This window comes from Ambystoma mexicanum, chromosome 5q, assembly GCF_040938575.1.
Source record: "Ambystoma mexicanum isolate Mex_15411 chromosome 5q, UKY_AmexF1_1, whole genome shotgun sequence".
Lineage (NCBI taxonomy): Eukaryota > Metazoa > Chordata > Amphibia > Caudata > Ambystomatidae > Ambystoma > Ambystoma mexicanum.
Window position 1 is genome coordinate 214,386,847 of NC_090933.1, and position 19,896 is coordinate 214,406,742.

General features: G+C 48.3%; 1 protein-coding gene across 1 annotated transcript in view; it reads left to right on the plus strand.

The window, feature by feature from the left end:
- Nucleotides 1-1,273: 1,273 nt before the first annotated feature.
- LOC138497339 (cytosolic non-specific dipeptidase-like) overlaps nucleotides 1,274-19,896 on the plus strand; it is a 221,281-nt gene continuing 202,658 nt past the window's right edge. Inside the window, exon 1 of the mRNA XM_069620735.1 lies at nucleotides 1,274-1,375. Within this exon, the coding sequence (XP_069476836.1) occupies nucleotides 1,373-1,375 (3 nt within the window). The 5' untranslated portion in view covers nucleotides 1,274-1,372. The remainder of the gene's footprint in view (nucleotides 1,376-19,896) is intronic.

A 19,896-nucleotide genomic window follows, 5' to 3' on the forward strand; every position in this document is an offset into this window, starting at 1 on the left:
TCCCAACTGCCGTCCGAATCCCCATCGTTTTTGCGTGCTTGCCTTTCCAGTAGTTCTTCCTCGGTGTACTCGGGCTCGTACATATACGGCATTATTGTAGCCATTATGTGGTAAAGAAAGTAAAATAATTTATAGCGGTGGTACTGGTATCTGTTCACACGGGCTACAATCAACGAAGGTAGTTGACCAGAGCACAGAAACGAGTCACAGAATACTCAAAGTAACACAGAGAGAGGAATGGATTCGAAAATCTGCTGCTGTGTGTTGTGAAACGGTCTGTTTATACTTATTGAGGAAAGAGGCGTCCTGCCATTTCCATGGCGACACTTCATTAGCTGAGGCGCAGCGATTGTTGACACGAAACGGGAAATGGGCGGTACGCGTCTGCTGATGTCAGGCTCAGGGGCGGGGGATTTGATTTAGTGCCGCAAAAGCAGGTGAGCCAGGGCGATGCGGCAAGTGAGAGGATTATCATAAAATGGCGGATGTTTTCGAGTGCGTTAATGGACGAAAAGTCGGGTAAGGTCCATAGGAAAGTTTTCTACGATCTACCGATTTATGCTTAAAAACACATGGCCGAACCATAGGAACAATAAAAAAAAAGTCCCGGAACTATCCTTTAATTCATAAATTCAAAGAGAACATACAATGTTTCTCTTTTAGCTGGGTGTGGGGGGCTGAGTCCACCCTCTAAACAAGGTGGGTGGACTCCATCCCTCTACTTCAGCCTGCAGTGTGGCCCTTTTGGTTCAGCGCATTGTTACTGCCGTGCTCACCAAACGCCACACTAAGCCGCACACTGTACAAACATGGTTATCTTAGCTGCCTAGACGTCTTAGAAATGGTGATTGGTTCTCTGCACGTTGTCCATGCAACTCCGGTAGATTCCCGCATAGGCGGCTGAAATGTTTGACATTATTAAAAGCTTCCCCGTCGAGAAGAGGTTTTGACTTTTGCATCGTCACATCTGCATCTTGACCCACAAAAACACATGTTCGCGCCTCGTGAAATGCGCCCAGGTTTCCACCGGTCAGCCAGACACCCCATAGATGAGAGGATTACATTAATTTAACCAGCTTTACAAAATAAATTAGGAATTAAGGAACCATGGACTATTTTGCGCGGCGTTGGTGTTTGCTGAGCTCTGCTAAATTAAACAAATTCTGGCTTGAACCAGGCCAGCCAACCTGTGATTTATGACACGGGGTTTAACTGGGCGAAAAAGAATTAAGGGGCGTGGCTTGGCATCAGGGCGAGCTGAAATCCTCAGATAAGGAGTCGGAATGCGGGTGGAGCTGGCAGTTGCAGACAGAGGGAACCGGAGGCGGACGTCGTAGGAAAGCAGCGCTGCTGGCCACCACGCTCTTCCACAATGGTAAGCACTGGCGCAAGCACTCACTTCCATGAGCAAAAAATAAATATCAAATGTGATCAATCATAATAAAATAGTCCTTTTTTAGTAATCTGTCAACGTGCAAAATCAGTAAGGTAGGTCGGTGGGTTGACAGGATGCTGCAGCTCAGAAATGTACGTCTGGGCAGGTGCGACTCCACATTTCATCCTTTGACAGAAAGAAAATGAGCAGCATCGAGGTTGGGAAACCCCTTTTTATTTAAAACCCCGGATACAATCATTTTATGCTGCCTGTATATATACACGGTTAATATTTGAATGTACTGACAGCGGTGAATATTCTCCTCTTGAGACTAAATGTGGCTTTTCTACAAATATTTTGAATGTACTGGCTACTAGCGGGACCAACTGGGCTGGTGAAAGAGTCTGCAGCGACTCGAGCAAGGTGCCATTTGGAACCTCCCCCACCTCCATTACAATGAGATTTCATTTGGATGTTTTATGGCGCAAAATGTCCGACTACATGTGCCTTACCCTAACACCTAGCCCAGTTACTAGTGGGTGGTAAAAGGTCACTTCTGCAAAAGAAAATAACCCAAAGGAGTCATTAAGTCATACCTGTAAAATAATTAGGAGAACCGAATGGGTCGTTTTGGCAGAATTTCACTGGACAAATACACATGATGCCAGATTATGAAATGTCTGTTAGGTTGGCCTACACACTATGCACGGGGAGAAAGGTGGGCCCCGGCAAATAAGACCCCGAGGGCCTGATTATCAGACACGTTTTATAAGGGCCCAATCCCATTGGAAAACGTTCTGTTTACCGCGCTGCGAGCATAGAGACCGGAGGACGCGGTCGAGATCTGGGGGACAGATCTACCAGCCCCGAATGCCTCCCCCCTCCCCTCCCTCCGCTCCCTTCCGTCTTCCAGTACAAAAAACCCACTGCCGTTTACCGAGCTAAAACAACGTGGCTGACCAGTCCCAATCGTGCCTGACAGACAGAGGTCTTACTGCGTCCTTCTCTCAGGCAAACCCACTATTCACTCTCTCTCTCTGCTCAGTATCCAGCCAGGAAAAATGCCTACATTGACCAGTACACTAGCTCACGCGCATGCTTCCCTTTCACCTTCAACAGGGCAAACTTGAACACGCAATTGCTTGCAGCAGGGGAAGGCGCGCAATGCCACTGACCTGGCCGGGCTTCAGCAGCGAAAATTGAGCTGAGGGCGGGGTTTTTTGTTACTCAGAGAGTGGAGAGAAGCGTTTCCTAATACCGGCGGCTATAAAGGGTTCTTGTGTTAGTACAGGAACATTTATTTGCACAAATGCAGCAACACTTTAAAGTTGCTAGTTGCAGGAAAGACTTCCCTCACCTCAATGACTAACAAAAATGAAATGCCCACATTAGCCCCCCCCTCCCCATGGATGCAAGGGAACATATAACAACGCTGTGTTCTTTCACACGGGGAGGGGGCTGATGTGCACACTTGCTTTTTGTTGGGCAGAGAGGCGAGGGAAGCCTTTTCTGAAACTAGTAGTCTGAAAGGGTGTTGCATGTTAGCTCATTATGTATGCATGTGTTCAAGGAGTGTGTATGTAATGGATGAGTGTGTGCGAATAAGTATGATATGTGGCGGGCTAGGTGCACATGTAAAGGGAGTGTATGGTCAATGGGATGTTTAAATGAGTGAGTGAATGTGTAATTGTGTTAGGGTGACCAGATTTGCCGGTTTCTGGTACTCTTTCTCCCTTTCTCAAGATTATGTTTCCATTGGAAACTGCAGTGGTCCTGGTTTTTGGTAGTCAGTCTTTATATCTGACGGGCATGAATGCACAATCTGACACAGAAGAAATGCTGCATTTTGCAAAATAAGATAGTGTTAGTTAGTGAAAAATTAATTATAACGTGTTTATTTGACAAGTGACACTTAAACCCCCTTCTCCCCCAAAAGTGTAGTTGCTTGACAGCCACTTTCAAGAGTTAGTCCTGCCTTCATGTTATTTGCCCTGTCACGGTTTTTTACTTTTAAAAAGTGTGTGTGTGTGGGGTGCAGTGGTTGCTAGTAGAGGGAAGGGTGGTGGGGGAGAATGATGGGCTATACGGACTCCCCACCAGACAAACCTTGGGATAGAACAAAGGGGGCGGATCCTCTAAGTTTGCCCTGCCCAGTTTCTAAAGTGCCCCGCCCATAACCAGTTAGCCCCCCACCCCAAATGTAGGTTTTGTTGCACTCCTGAGCAGCGGTCGAAGTGCAAACAAAGTAGTGGAACTAAGTTCCACTGCCCCGCCCCCTTCATGGCTAGTACCTCCCCACCAGCCTCATACCTGGATCCTGTCTTTCTCCGCTACGCCGTGATTGACAACAGTACTATGAAGACAGCATTCGCAGCTCTTAAGGGGCGTGCCCAGGCCAGGACGATTACCCCCCCCCTTCCCATTACCTGTACAGACAGGGCGCTGCTTGTCCTGTAGCAACCCAAACCTAACTGCTGAAGGCAAAGTGTCCAGCTGCTTTGTGGACGCCATTCAATAAAATAAAATACGTTCCACGCTTCTCTCTCCCTGCCTTTCTCTGTGGAAACAACGGCCGCTTTCCTTGTTTACCCTGCTGTATTTCCTTAGCAGAGTAAGGTCTCAACCCCCCTGGAGGGGACACACTACACCAACTTTCAGTCAAACACGGGGGCCGCTGATTTGGCAGAGTTTTAAAACGATAGCATTTTCTTGGTGTGAAAGATACCTTTTTTGTTTCGGCGTGACTGCTCCAAGGTCTGAATGTCTCAAGGCTTCCACTGAGGGACTGCGCAAAACTGTAACAAACGCTATTGTCCTCCCATGCATGCCACATACGACTTATTGAGCCCCCAAATTCAATCAAATAAAGATCAATCTTGTCATACATTTGTCACGTTTCTGGTAGCCTTTATACGTTTCACAGTTAGAAGGACGAGTACGCCCCAACCACCCAGAGTGTTTACATTCATACCCTGGTAAAACAACGGGTTGAACCCAGTGCTTTCAATGGGCGGGGCCGAGCACCGGCAGGCTCTGAAATCTTGTACTGGGGTGGGGTCCTGTCGGGGCTCACTAATCTCTCCTGGCCACTACATGACGAGAATTTTTTTTTTCTAAAGCTTGAAGCTCTCGCTCATGTGAGAGCTTCAGTCTTCAGAGAAAAAATGCTTTTCATCCATAATGGTGGTGCCGCACCTGCGAGGCATCCCTTCAAGCAAGAGATACCCGTGGGCCGGTGCCCCCATTATGGAGAGAAACGCGAGGCCGCTGGAAGCAGAGTGTAGAGATCTCGGCCCCGAAAGCGGAAATGCGGCTCCTGCACTTCCCGCGAGGCAGACGCTGGGAGTGGAGGCACAGAGCAACATCGGCTCCTGTGTGCTCCACCAATGGACTGGCCCTAGTGCCTTAACAGAGACCAAAGACTTATATCAGAAGCTCCACAGTTTAAGTGCCTGTTGCCCTCTTTGTATTGCAGGAGTTAAGGTGCTTATTTAAAGATGATGTTCCGTGTTGAATAAAGAAACATCAACTGCAGCCACACAGCCTCCTGTGCATCATTGCATTATACAACATAATTGGCGACGAGGATCACCACTGAAACCCATGCAGTGCCATGCAATGAGCAACACCACCACTTTTCCTGCAAACTCCAGGTAGGCCTGCCATTCCGTGGCCACAATGGCAACCCTTATTCATCACGTACGTGGAGGCCTTGGGCGGTGCAGGCTACTCAGCAGCAAGATGCAGAGCGATGCTACTAAACACCTGGGCTTTGAAGGACAAAGGGTGTTCTTACCCCGGAGCCAGTAGCCAGCGACAACGATGATGTATTTAAGGAAGCAGTAAGAAGAATCGTCAAAAGGTTCGCCAGCAAGGAGAATACTGTTTTACACAGGATACGGGTTTACAGTCGCAAACAGGAGGCGTCTGAACCAGTGGACGACTATGTTACCAAACTGCATGAATTGCCAGCGCTTTGCAACTTTGGAAATAACGCGGAAAGTCTGATCTGTGACATGTTGGTTGTCCATACCAACAGCAGGAAGGTACAAAAAAAATTCATTCTAGCGAAAGAGCTACAGCTGGAAAAAGTAATTGAAATAGTGAGAGCAGTGGAAGAAACGGCAGGTAGAAGGAAAGAATACACAAGCGGGCACAACCCAGCCGAAGTGCAAGCGGTTGCTTTCTGCCCAAGGAAGGAGAGGCCGGTCCTCGACACAAGAGAAGGGAAATGGGTGAGGAAAGAACCGTTAAAATGCCACAGGTGCAACAGCTCGAAACACTTGGCTTTCGATAAAGAGTGCCCGGCAAGGGACAAGGAATGCTCAGTGTGCAAAAATATTGGACATTTTTCAATTTTGTGCCGATGGCGAAACAAAAGTCACCAGCGTCAATGCTGAACACAATACGGAGAGGGAATCGTCCTCTGAGGATGAAGGGAGACCTACCATCATAATGGTGAACGGCACACGAGCCAGAAGAGGGAAGCCCCATTGCGCCATCAAAATCAATGGATTGGAAACAGTCATGGGCGACTCGGGCTCTGACCTCACCATAGTACCACTGTGCACGTACAAGGAGATGATGGGAACAGAGACAGTCCAAGTGCTCAGCACGCGGCACAGGCCTACAGTTTTCGGTGGTGCGTCAGTAGACCTGCTGGGCTACATCAAAGGTAAAGTGGAGTTCAAAGGAAGAGAGACCACCACAAAAGCCTACTTTAGTCAAGAAGGCCCAGCAGTGCTAGGGTGGGAGGACCAGGCTAAACTGAAAATTAAGCTGGTCCCCAGCACAGAGGACCAGGTACTGTCGGTCAGTTTGAGAGGAGCGCCAGTAGCGAAAAGAGACTTTCCAAAACTATTTTCGGAAGAGCCAGGACACATCAAGGGCTTCGTCCACAAAATACTACTTGAGACCAAATCAGTCCCTTTCAAACACAGGGTAAGACCAGTAACCGCAACCGCAAGAGACACACTTGGAAGCCTATTGGACAGAATGAGGAAAGGTGGCACCATCGAGGAAATTGAAGCATCAGAGTGGCTGAGCCCAGTGGTACTCATAAAAAAAAAACAGAATTCACAAGAACTAAGGGTATGCATCGATCTCCGCAGTCTAAACCTCAAAGTAATTGCGGACAGCTACCCCCTGCCGAGCATCAACGAGTTAATCCTCATGATGAAGGAGGCCAGAGTGTTCTCGAAGTTGGACCCGAGGAGAGGAATGCGTACCATCAAATAAAAGTACACAAGGATTCCAAGCCACTGACTTCTAGATTCACTCCGTTAGGCCAAACAGCGTGAATTGATAAGTGCCAATCATTCGCAGCCTCATCGTTTCAATGCATTATGGACACCTTACTACGGAACGTCAAGAACATGTCCTACTTCCAGGATGACATCCTGGTATGCGCAGTAGACGAGCAGACGCATGATGCCACTTTGAAAACAGTCCTCCGCAAGCTTCAAGAAGCGGGAGTAAGACTAAGGTATGAAAAATGCGTATTCAAGGTGAAAGAAGTTTTGGGATACAAGATGTCAGAGCAAGGCATAAGTCCCAAGCAAAACCTACTACAGGCTATAATTAAAGCTTCCGAACCCACCAACAAAGACTAAGTGAGGTCATTTCTAGGGCTGGCAGAATATTGTGCCAAATTCATCCCCAAATTCTCTGAAACCTCAGCGCCACTCCCCGAGCTTCTCAAAAAAGGGTCAGAGTACATGTGGCAAGAAGCCCAGAAGAAAACGGTGGAAAGCATCAAACGACACATGGTGGAAGCGCCGTGCCTGCAACCATTCAACCCAGACTGGAGTACAGTGTTACAACCCTCAGCCCTGATACCCACTGGCAATCCCATTGGCCAGGTGGAATCAGAGCTCGGATCGCTAATGAGGCCTGGCATCCACTCCTCAGGCCCTCTTGGGGCCAGTCCTGGCGCCTTTGGCACCAGGCTCATAAGTAAGGAAAGACATCTGCTTGAGGAACTACTTTATTTAGGCTTTCAGCCAACATGGAGGCATCCACATAGCTTGATTCCTAGAACCAAGCTATGCGGCCTAGTGTTTTGGGTGTGGTGGCCTAGGGACTACTTTACCTGGACTACTTTACAGTGGCTATTTAAACCACACCCGAACAAGACAACGCGCTTCGCGTTACTTTGCTTCTAGCAACGTGACGCTCACCGTGTCCGGCTTTCTCACGAGCCTGGCGAATTCCGGACCTGCAGAAAAACCAAGAACATCGTTAGCAGCAGAATCTTACCTGCATTCATCATCCTTCACTGCTCGCAGCTCCTGGGCAGCTCTGTTTGAGGAGTTCACCGCCCGGATCGAAGGACCTGAGAAAAGGAGGAAGACATCATTAAACGAGGTAGTGGAGACATTTCAATCACAAAGCGCTTAAAGACTTACCTGGTTGGTTGCTTTTCGGGCGGCATAGCTCCGGAACTCCTTCTGCGCTGGGAACTCACCGCAACCTACGAAAAAGAGAAAAGCACAGGTCAGTGAGGACAAGACATTGCTGCGCTGCGCAAAGCGCCTCCTTACCGCATCATAGTGCTATAGCATGCCATCATCTACCGATGAGAACCAGCCTACCCAGTTCTCCAAGTGGACACCGTACTCCTAGGGAGATAAAAAAAAAAAGACATTTAGAACAGAGAAAAGGCATGCAAGAATAACAACGCCATCAATTGCAATAAGACCTACCTGAAAGACATTACAAGGGCCGCAGTCAGTGAAGTAACTGGACCGCCCGTGCCCACAAAAGATAACACGCCCCTGCCCAGAGAGCAGGACGGAGAGCCCACCGATTCCGACAACCAACTGAGAAGAGAACCTGGAGGGGCTGGAAACACAAGGGAGGTGGGGGGAAAACTTTGGCCGCCCACTCCTAATATAGTTTTCATTTCCAGGCGGAATCCCATCGACACCGAGAACCACACCAGGGAATCATTGAGAAGGGCACCAACGACCAACTGGCTGGGTGGCGTCCCCGTGGATACCAGGTGAGCATAACATACAGTCATCATTACAGACGCCAGCGCATACGGTTTAGGAGCTGTTCTGACCCAGAAAAAGGGCGACACGGAACATGTAGTAGCATTTGCCTCTAAAGCCCTATCAGCTGAACAAAACTACTCCACCATCGAGAAGATGCTGGCATGTGCACGGGCTGTGGAACATTTCAGGACCTATGTGTGGGGCACAAAGTTCAAGTTAGTCACCGACCATAAGCCCCTCATCCATATGCTCAGCCCAGGTGGCATCAAGTTTCAACACACAGATTAGCATGTATAGCAGCCAAACTGCAAGAATACACCTTCGAGATACAACACATCTCGGGGTGGAAGAATTCCCAGGCGGACTGCATGTCAAGATTGCCAGAAGGCAAGGACAATGCCACCACCATCTTGCAAGAATACATTGTAGCATCCATCACAGATCTCAAGGCCCCAGACTACTGAGAGTTAAGTGAGACATTGGATGGAAGAAGATGGAAAAGACCCCACCATGGTGAGAATTAGAGAATGGGTCAAGAACGGATGGCCAGATGAAAGGGCAGTACCAGAAGGAATGAGACCATATTGGAAAGTGGCAGATGAAATCTCAGAGGCTGACAGCATAATTATGAAGCCTGACCAGGTGATCCCGCCCACAGGCATGAGGAAAACCATCCTGTGCAGAGCTCATGCAGGCCATTTGGGGAACACCGGGACACGTCGCAGAGTGAGGGAAGCCTACTGGTGGCCCTCCATGGATCAGGAGATCCACACTATGAGAGATGCCATGAGTGTCTCAACAGTGATGAGCGCCTAAAAATCAAACAAGTGCCCATGATTCCCACGGAAACCCCTGAAGCGGTGTGGTCAAAAGGGGGTCTGGACTTTATAGGACCATTGGAAGCAATGGCTCCCGAACATCGCTATGGCATAGTGCTAGTGGATTACTTATCAAAGTGGGTTGAGGCCGAGTTTGTGCCCAAAATCACGACTGCCACAGTAATGGAAGTCCTCACTGCCATCTTCCAGAGGGAAGGGCTCCCCAATGAGTTAGTGACAGACAATGGGGTACAACTAATATCCAGAGACATGGAACTGTTCCTGAAGAAGCATAACATACACCAGAAGAAAGCAGCGCTGTACCATCTCCAAAGCCAATGGGCTTGTGGAGAGGGCCAACAGGTTTATTAAGGGAGCCATCCAATTAGCGACCGCCTCGGGAATGGATCCTCTCAAAACGACCAAAGAGGCCATCTCGGCTCACAGACTGACTCCCAACGGGATCACCCAAATCTCCCCTTTTCGCATGTTGAGAGGGAGGAGAGCAGTCTCCACACTAGTGCCACCATGTCTGGCCAGAGTAAGAGAAGATGAAGAAGTAGACATGTCGGAAGTGGTGTGGAGAATAGAGAACAGCAAAGCACGCATGAAAAGGTGGAATGACAGAAGGACAAAACAAGGGTCAGACGTAAAAGGACACTGGATCAAAATACCTTTTCCGACCAAGGATCAAATGACGGGCTCAAGATTCAGCAGACCTGTAAAGGTGATTCACAGAGGAACCAACCACATCCACACCAAAGACGGGCGCACATGGAACATGGAGAGAGTAGCCATGTTTGAAAAGAGATAACATAGAGAGAGAGAAAAGACCCATGAAAGACCCGAAACCGAGGAGGTAATGGACAATGGGAGAGAGAACGAGAGCCGGAGACAAACGGAAGAGAAGTCGAAGAAAATTAAATTGAAGCAGATGCACCCATAGTAGAGCAAGAAGACCAAAAACAGGATGCCCATAGCGAGAGAGGTGACCGGCCAAGAAGGGAACACAGAAGACCGGTGAGATACATTGATTATGTCTTGCAATAACCTGTTTTGCATTATCAGGAGGAGGTGTGTAGAGATATCGTGAGACCTCCGACTGCGTGGCAGACACTGGGACTGGAGGCACGGAGCAACATCAGCTCCTGTGTGCTCCTCCAATGGTCTGGCCCTAGTGCCTTAACAGAGAACAAAGACTTGTATCAGAAGCTCCACAGTTTAAGGGCCTGTTGCCCTCTTTGTATTGCATGAGTTAAGATGCTTTTTTAAAGATGATGTTCCATATTGAATAAAGAAACATCAACTGCAGCCACACGGCTTCCTGTGCATCATTGCATTAATTATCCAACACAGAGGCCTTGTTTTCTAAATCTTGAAGCTCCTGCGCATTCGCGGGAGTTTCAGTCTTTAGGAAAAAGGCATCAGCTTCCAGGGGCTTCACCCTTTCAGCCTTAATAGTGACGCTGCCCTTCCCCAGATGGTGGGGGGGTAGCGCCACAATTAAGGCTGAAAAGGCCAGGCGCTGTCTCCTGCCAGGCAAGACTATAGAAAATAAATGCAGATATCAGCACCCTCTCCCCTAGTGGGGAGAGGGTCGGCTGCCTGGCAGGGGTGCCTGTAGTTCAATGAGCCGGGGCTGTACAAGGGCGTGGCCCCACCTCTTAATGAGCCCCAGCTCATTTTGCAGTGCCACTTAAGGCACTGGATGAACCTACAGAGAGGCATTGTGATGTCATCTTGGGGTGAGGAGAATGGGGCCCAGGGCAACATGGTCGTCCTTTCTGTCTCCCAAAGCAATAGACAGCATTTGTGACAAGAAATAAGCGTTAGTGGAATTTCAGAAAGCGTCTTCTCTCTAATACAAACCTCTGACACCATTCTGTTAGTTTATTTTTCTTCGAGAAAAGGTCCTTTTCACGAGCAAGAGTCCTTCAAAATCATTATTTTATGATGTCATTGTTTAAAGCACGGACCTAGCAGCAGTGCAGCGCTGTAAAGAGTGTGGGTAGCCAGCATTTGGACTGGCATCTCCTCACAGTAACGCAGTACTGCGAGGTCTGTGCGTCGTTACGTGCGTCCATTGGACTTGGTCCTCCATCAGGTGTTGTTGAGAGATTTGTGATCATTAACACTGTGTGCCACACAAACCCGTGGAGGGACCTTCCAAGAGGGTTTCAAAAACTGGGGAAAACATCCCTATAACTTTTACTTAGTAAAAATGCAGCTGTTAAATGGTGTTGCAAGGAAATGAAAAAATAACAAAGCCCACGTAGAGGTGGGCGAGTGATATATTGAGACAAGAAATGTGCCATTACATTGGACGGGGCCAACTAGACCGAAAGGGCAGGGAGAGCTGAATCTTACAAATTTGGGGGAGGGGCTACCATCAAACTTTTTGTGTCGGGGCAAATTCCTGGCATGGGGCCCACTTCCTGTGGGGGAACGAATATCAAATTAGCAGCAAATAGTAATTGCATCAGCAAAAACAGGATAGTATTTAAAAACATAATGCACATTTGTATTGGTATTGGCCAGCCTGGTAGCAATGTGTCACGTGGTTGGCTTTGTCAGTTGCTAGTTCATGGTCCAGGTGGAGCTGCACGTCACCAGGATCAGTGATATCCTCATCAGAGAACGTAGAATCCGATTCACCAACCTCCCCTAACTCCTCACCTTCATCTCTTCTTCCTGTACCCTTCTTTCCTTTACTTCTTGGTCGCTCCTTTTTTTTATGTAGGTAAGGGCGCCCACAGAAGGAAGCCACCGTGACACCCAAGAAGGGTACCCGGTGCCTCCTCCCGGGAACGCCGGGAAGGGGAAAAAGCCAAGTGGCACAGAAAACCCCTGAGCGACCTGCGTGACTCTCCTAATGAATGAGCTGGTATGCTGGGAGAATGCAGTCGGCTGAAGCTGAACTCTGCGGTAGATAGGTAGGTGCTCAGGAGGAAGGTAGTCAGTACGTAGTAAGGAATACCACAAGGGGAACCAAGTCCATAGGTGTAGCACAAAGAGATAAGGCAGTCCAAATACAGGCCAGGATCCGGTACACGGGAGGTCACAGGGGAAGTATCCGAACAGTAGAATCAGCAATCCAAGATAAACAGGCTGAGGTCTGGTACACAAGGAGGCAGGCAGAAGGAAAACAGGAAGGGAAAAATAAGGTAAAGAACTGGAAACAGAGAAGGGCCGGGTGAAGAAGGGTAGCGAGAGGGGAGGAAGGAAGTAGCAGAAGGAGGGCAGAAGGCAAACCAGGAGTAAGAGGACCGGGACCCGATAGAGATCGGAGAAACTGCAACAAGGGCGAGCGAGGGAACAGCAGGCAAAGGCAGACAACACTAACGGAGGAAACCGGAAGCGTTGCAACGTGTACGCAACCCAGAAGCTGCTGTATTTAAACTCTGGGCCGCGTCGGCACGCATACGCACGGGCAGTGCCACCAGCGTGTGCGGCGGAATAATGTCCACGCTGCCAGCGGTTCCACAGGCGCCAAGTGCCGCGCGGCATGACACTGCATTCTTCCATAACCCCATGCAAGCCTGACCGGCACTGCGGTTGGAGTGTCTTCCGGGTCCCTGGTGCCCTTGCATAGCATAACCTGGCAGATCATGACTAACACAGGTTGCCAAAGGACGCAACAATAAACTGCTCTAAATCTGCCGCCTCCCACGCTAACCAACTGCACACCTCGACAAACAACTACAACCCAGAAACTGCACATGGTAACATAATGAAATGTGCAACAGTCCAAGGCACGTCGCTTCATTTCCCTAAACATTGCATTAACCAACCACACACCATCACTACTCACCTTAAATGCAACTCTGCCAGACGCCAGACAACCACATAAAACATGTACATTACCAATCCGGAGCACGCATTAACCACTGCACCAGACAGCGTGCAACATATCTAAAACCTATCTAGATCAACACTGGAAAAAGACGAACTTGCCATGCTCCATCTACTCCTGCGTATGTCTCCTGGTGCAGCGCAGGTAAATTGTGAAGCACTAAGTGACTGTGAAAATAGCAGAAGTTGTGCTATACAAGAACAAATACCGTGCATAAGAGCTTGACCCTTTTTTCCTATGGGGTAAAGCTCAGCCTGGCCCAAGTAACAAGTGAAGGGTCGAAACGGGAGGAAATTAATGTTGGTTCAGTCGAAGTCAGTCTGCAGCTTTAGAATCTCTGGTCGCCCGTCTGGACCGTAAGACTATTCATACTCCTGTCAAATTAAGTGCTATGGTACTGAGGCAGAGGAGGGGCCACAATATCACATTTAGAGTCGAGACACTGGGTGGGGGGGGGCCTCGCATGATAGGATTCAAAGTTTTGCTCATAAAATGTTGCATCTACCCAATTGTAAATTAGGCAAATGGCATGAAGAGAACCGCTTCTAAGGGCGCCTCATTTTGGCAGATAAGATTGGTTGATTATGGTTGATTGTTTATTTGTATAACGCCTATACACAATGTGTTTCATGGGGGCAGGGGGTCGGTGGAGCGTAAACCAACACTCGGTGGTGGGTGGGGGGCACACACAGTTATGGGGGCAGGGGGGTGGGTGGGGGTCAAATAAAACAAACACTCATGGGGGGGGTCAAGGGGGCAGCAGTGTGATGTACCGTGGTAGACGGGGTCTTTGTTGTGGGCCGGTGTAGCACTTTTTCCTATCTGTCAGAAAATCCTATCTTGCTGACTGAGCATGCGTGCGCATGCTCAGTCAGTACTTAAGGGATAGGATTTATTGACAGCAGGAATGTGGTGTGCCAGGGGTGCAGTTTCTGTAACTTCATGTGAGCCAGGCTCACTGCAATAACGGAACATGGTGAAGCCGTGTTAAGAGCGACTCATAAAGGGAAGAAAACAGCACGAACCCAACGGACTCGGCAGCGGACACTGTGTTCCATAAACTCCCAGGATTCTAATAAGCACTAAATGTGCAAAACATATGGAAGTATCCATAACAAATATAGATGTACGTGTATGTGAACTAAGTGCATCATTATCACGTTAATAATGCACTTATTTCACATACACGTACCTATTCGTGATAAATCCGGCTGACTGGGCATGCGTGCGCATGCTCAGTCCTGACTTATATTGTATATATAGTTTGTTATATGCAGTTTTTCGCCGTAATGCCTTAACAGCAAAGTATCTCTAAATCTGCTATTCTGGCCACAGCACAAAAAAAATAAATAAATAACGTTGCCTATACGCTAGTAGTACCAATTATGAACGCCTGGTAAATGACTTTTCAAAAGACAGAAACGCTATGCAATGATTTTTGTATTCAAAATAAGCTTTAATACAATCTATTATTTTAAAAAGTCACAGCTCAAGATGTAAAAAAATGTTAATAGCGTTATCGAAATGTAATCGAAGAGTTAGTCTGCAATTCCATCTGCCACTGGTTGTAGTAACAGATCCCCTTGTTTAGGACGACGGATGAATGATTTTGATAACCTCATAAAATCCTCCTTTTTGTACCGCCCATTCCCCCCTCTCCTGCTGTCTCAGTGAGGAGCGCCGTGCCCCTCCCTTCACTTTACAGAAATCCTGTTTAGCATGTGCAAGTAAAAAAAAAAACTGCACGTTTTATAAGCGAAGGAGATGGTGGATGTCTACGTGTATTTTAAATATATCGTTAAATCTTTCTCAAATAGGAAAAACGAACAAGAAAGCCCTATGGAGGCACAACACATGATGTTTATATATTAATGAGGTGTTTTACGGCTCTTTTTGCCCCTTTGTGTGGAAAGCCGAAGCATCTAAATAAAGCACCGGGAGCGTTTCAATAATTAGAACCATTTTACATTGTTTAAGAGGAAGAATATTGCACAAAAAAGAAGCTTCTTCACCCTTTCGCACCACGTCAAAATGGGCTGAGAAAGGAAGGTTTTTACACTACAGGAGAGGAGGGGGTCATGGAAAAATGGGAGGTTTTACTTTCTTGTGGCTTTAATATGCAATGGGATTTAATTAGCATAATTAATATATTTATGAATAAAAGCAGAATATAAGGGAAAGGTGGTAACACCTGAAGGGTAGTTAAGCAGTGGGGGCAGGGCTGCCGAAATAGCAGAGGCATCTTTGTGCAGGGGAGGGGTCGCTCAGCCATCTGTCCACATTGGCCTCTCAGCCCTTGGTGATGTTTCCCCATGCCCCCCTTGGCTCTTTCACACATGCGCGCGTGGTCACATCTGTCCGCTCACCCCTCTCCCCCCCTGCCCATGTTCTGTAACTTTGTGTGTTCCTGGACATACCACGTACATGCCAATTCCTTCTCAGTACGAAAAATGAGATTTCCATATTTTAACGACTTGGCCTACTATGTATTGCCGTTGTGTTTCTGTGCGTCGTACGGACATGCCACATGCAGAAGCCCCGTACCTCACCTCTCTAGTAATATTGGTAGCCAATACGTCCGGTCTTTGTTCTCTACTGAGGGTGTCATTTCGGAAACCTGTGGTCCGCAACAGTAGCACCCCTTTTCGAGAGCCAAGCCTGTAAGGGGACACCCGCCACAGGATTGCTCTTTTTTGTCAGGGGGTCTGTTTATCTGCGTTTGCACTCCTTAAGAGCTTTGAAACACTTGCTTGTGCGTATGCAATAAATACACAATACCATACCAATTCCATGTACAAGGCATTGTCAGAATGAATGGGAGAGGAAGTCTCTTGCCCGGCCCTCCTATGACGCGCCCATTAGTATCGACGGTCGCCATCCAGCTAACAAATGGAGCCTTGTCTCATAGCTGCATTAAGGGTGTTTTTACATGATGCATTCTGGGAGTTGTAGTTGAGGTGCCGTGTACCTTACCAACCTTGTAGCAGCATGATTACCGTTATGCACTTTTATATTCCCTTGAAGTCACCGTAATGCATTGGCACTCCTCCTCTCGGCATACAAAGGCCCGCCTGGTGACTCCCGCTGCGCACCAAGCTGGATGGCCCTAATTCCTTCATTGTTCCGTTCCCCACCTCGGGCCAACACTCCCGCTACCCGGCGCCCCTCCACCTTCAAAGTGGATCTTGGCCCTCCGCTTGCACTCGACATATGCCAATTAACCCCATATTAATGATGATTATGTGTTATTTATATAGCGCCTTAATCCAAAGCACTTTAGAGAGCACATATTTACATACAATATCACCTAACCGAATTTGGTACTCATTTATCGACCTCAGAAGGGTGAAAGGCTGAGTTGGCCTTGCCAGGATTCGAACCTGCGACCTGCAGATCACGCTCAGATCGCAGCAGCGAGCGCTCAACACACTGAGTTATTTTACCAGCTTATTATTAACAATGGAAGGACATAGGCAGGGCCTGGAGAGGGAGGACGAGATTAGGAAGAGGAGGAGGGGGTGGACAACACTGGGACGAGGAGCCTAGGCAGGGCGTGGAGTGGGAAGACCGCAATGGAAGGACATCATGGGCAGGGCGTGGACAATAGAAGCACATGGGCAGGGCGTGGAGAGGGAGGGCAACAATAGAAGCACATGGGCAGGGCGTGGAGAGGGAGGGCAACAATAGAAGCACATGGGCAGGGCGTGGAGAGGGAGGGCAACAATAGAAGCACATGGGCAGGGCGTGGAGAGGGAGGGCAACAATAGAAGCACATGGGCAGGGCGTGGAGAGGGAAGGCAACAATAGAAGCACATGGGCAGGGCGTGGAGAGGGAGGGCAACAATGGGAAGAGGAGCCTAGGCAGGGCGTGGAGTGGGAAGACCGCAATGGAAGGACATAGGCAGGGCGTGGAGAGGGAGGGCAACAATGGGAAGAGGAGCATAGCCAGGACATGGAGAGGGAGACCACCTGATAAGAGGAACATTGGCAGGGCATGGAAAGGGGGAACAACCCGGACGAGAGGGGTAGGGTGTGGAAACGGAGGACAATACTGGCAAGTGGAGTATAAGCTGGGCGTGGAAAGGAAAGACAACACTGGGAAGAGTAGGATGGGCAAGGTGTGGAGAGATGACGTCCACAATCGTAGAAGCATTTCCAGGGCATGAAGAGGGAGGACCACAATGGGAAGCGGGCATATATAGGGCACAGAGAGCAAGGACAGCGCCTCTTGCCCCCCAGGAAGCTCTTTTTATTGTGACCATAAGATGGCCAGAGAGAACGCTGCCATTAGTGGACCTCTCAGCATGTCCACATTGGCCTCTCAGCCCTTGTGGATGTTTCTCCATGCCCCCCTGGGCTCTTTCACACATGCGTGCATGCTCGCATCCATCCGCTCAGCCCCTCCCCGCCCCTACTGCAGTACATGCCCAGGTTTCTTCCCTCATGTTCTGTATTCAGAGAAAGCTTTGATGTTTAACTTGCTGAGGTCGATAAATGAGCACCATACTCTGTTGGTAATGAGCAGCGCTCAGAAGCCTGTAGCGCTATGTAACTGCAAAAAATGAATACTATATAAAGTGTGCAGTGCGTGCGCATGCTCAATCATGACATATAGTTAAATAGTGGGGGCAGGGCTGCCGAAATAGTAGAGGCATCTTTGTACAGAGGAAAGCAGTAGGGGCAGGGGAGGGGGTGCTTAGAGCAGTGTCTACACACCTCAGCCATTTTACACCGGACCAGGGCGTGGGCGAGAGGGGGGGGGGGGTGTCCCCGCCTTAGATCTTGTTTAATGTGGTCAAGGCTCAGTGCTGCCCGGATAAGCCATCTTCCCCAGCAGTAACATGAGGCGGGCAGGGCAAAGCATGCTGATGTCAGGGAGAAGGGAGAGGGCGCCTGGCGTTCCACAAGACCCTCATTCAAGGGTGATCTGGGCTGGGCTGGGGGCCTCATCAGGATCGAAAGTCAGAGAGGTAGGGCCCTTTTGTTGGAGGGGCGATTTTTCTCACACCCCAGTCTATATTTACACAATAATATGCTTTCCTCATTTTGCCATTAACATGCCTGCCCCATTAAGAAATTACCTGCAAATTAAACGTCTCTTTGAAGAAAGCACATCAGTGTTTGAGCTGCCGTAAGAGGGCACTCTGCACCCCACCCACATGTGACAGCATACTGCCGGGAACTCACAGGGTCTCAGTCCCCAACTCTTTAAGCAATGCCCCTATCTCTCTATAGGCTGCTACTTCCTAAAGCGCCTTGAACATTGCCCCCTTGGCACACACGCTGGCTGGGCATTCGGAAACCTCCACCGAGCTCCACGAGGATCTTGCATTAGGAGAGGTTTTAATCCACTTGGGTATGTCATCAAACTGAAAAAAGAGGAATTGTTTCCATAACCTCTTACTCCACTTTCCTGGTACAAGGGCAAATGCCTGCTGTCAGTAGGATTTTCTGACGGGTAGCAAAAAATGACAGGTCAGGCTGTCAGATTTTCCTACCCCTTGGTGGGTTTCCCAATGCCTGCTCTCGGTAGGATTTTCTGACGGGTAGCAAAACATGACATTACAATACCTGTCGGATTTTCTGACAGATAGCAAAAAGTGACGTTACACCGGCTCCCACCTCCCGGTTGCTGTGATTGGCTTAAAGAGCCAAGTGCAACCAAAAGGAAGCGGGGAGCAGGGCCAGGCCACACACAACAGGAACTGTGGGGAAAAGTGAGCCCATTTTGAGACAGTGAGATTACATTATTTGCCCAGGGTCACACATTTTGGTTAAGCAATGAAGCTGCGTTTTTAAACCACTCTTCAATGTAGTCGACCAGCACTCGTCCATAAACTGTCAGGACCCTAGATACAAATATTTTTGTTATGGCTTTCAAGAGCTACAATACTGTCTTTTAGAATGTTCTTACAAAGAAACCAAATCATACAGCAATGTAACCCGTCAATATTTAAATTGATATATCCTTTGCTCAGCCAAAAGAGTATCATTGTAGATTCATGTTCCAGATCCTGAATGGAAGTCTACAAGTCCAAGAATGCAAAGTAATGTGAGCCTCAAAAGTCTGTTTTACACCACTATATTTCCAGCTCTTAAAGGAACACAATACAATAAATTGCGTGATATGGTCACCTCCCTATAGCAATCGTTTGGCACACATCTCCAGCTTGTTGTTAAACACAATGTTAAGAAAATGTGAATATAAAAACAAAACCTTTTTTGTGTGTCAAGGCTAGCAGACACCATATAAGGGAAGCTGTAAAAAGGGAGTTCAATTGTGTGACTCACTTTAATTGTCTTCGTCTTCTTGAATGATGGCACACATTTGGTAGGCCAGAGGAGTTGTGTGAGCTTTCAGTTGCAAATGCCCCATCAGTTACAATCCACTACAGCACGTATAAACAAACATTGGCAATGCTGACAGTGTGGCCTTTTGTGTAGACATGGGGAAAGGCACTTGTCAGACACAGCCGTTGTTTTAACTACCCAATGTCGGTAGCAGGTGCAAAATGCTGGGAGTACCTGGGCATCTAATAGCAGTGCCTAGCAAAAGCTTACAACGTTTTGCCAACGCTAGTTTTAAACAGGACTTCAGTGAAGGACACACATAGTGCTTATAAATGGAGTGGCTGAAGGCAGACCTGGTTATGGCATTTTTATTACACCAGTAGGGAATTGACAGCCCCAATTAAAACTTTCAGAAGACTGCTTTGGAAAAACACTGGTAGGCATTTCAGGTGGAAAGTTTCATGGTAAGGCTTCATTAAAGCAAGCACAAAGAGTACCCATGAGGAGGTGTTTTGGGCAGGGAGGGGAAGAAACTGCGTGGCAATGGCCATAGGGATTAGC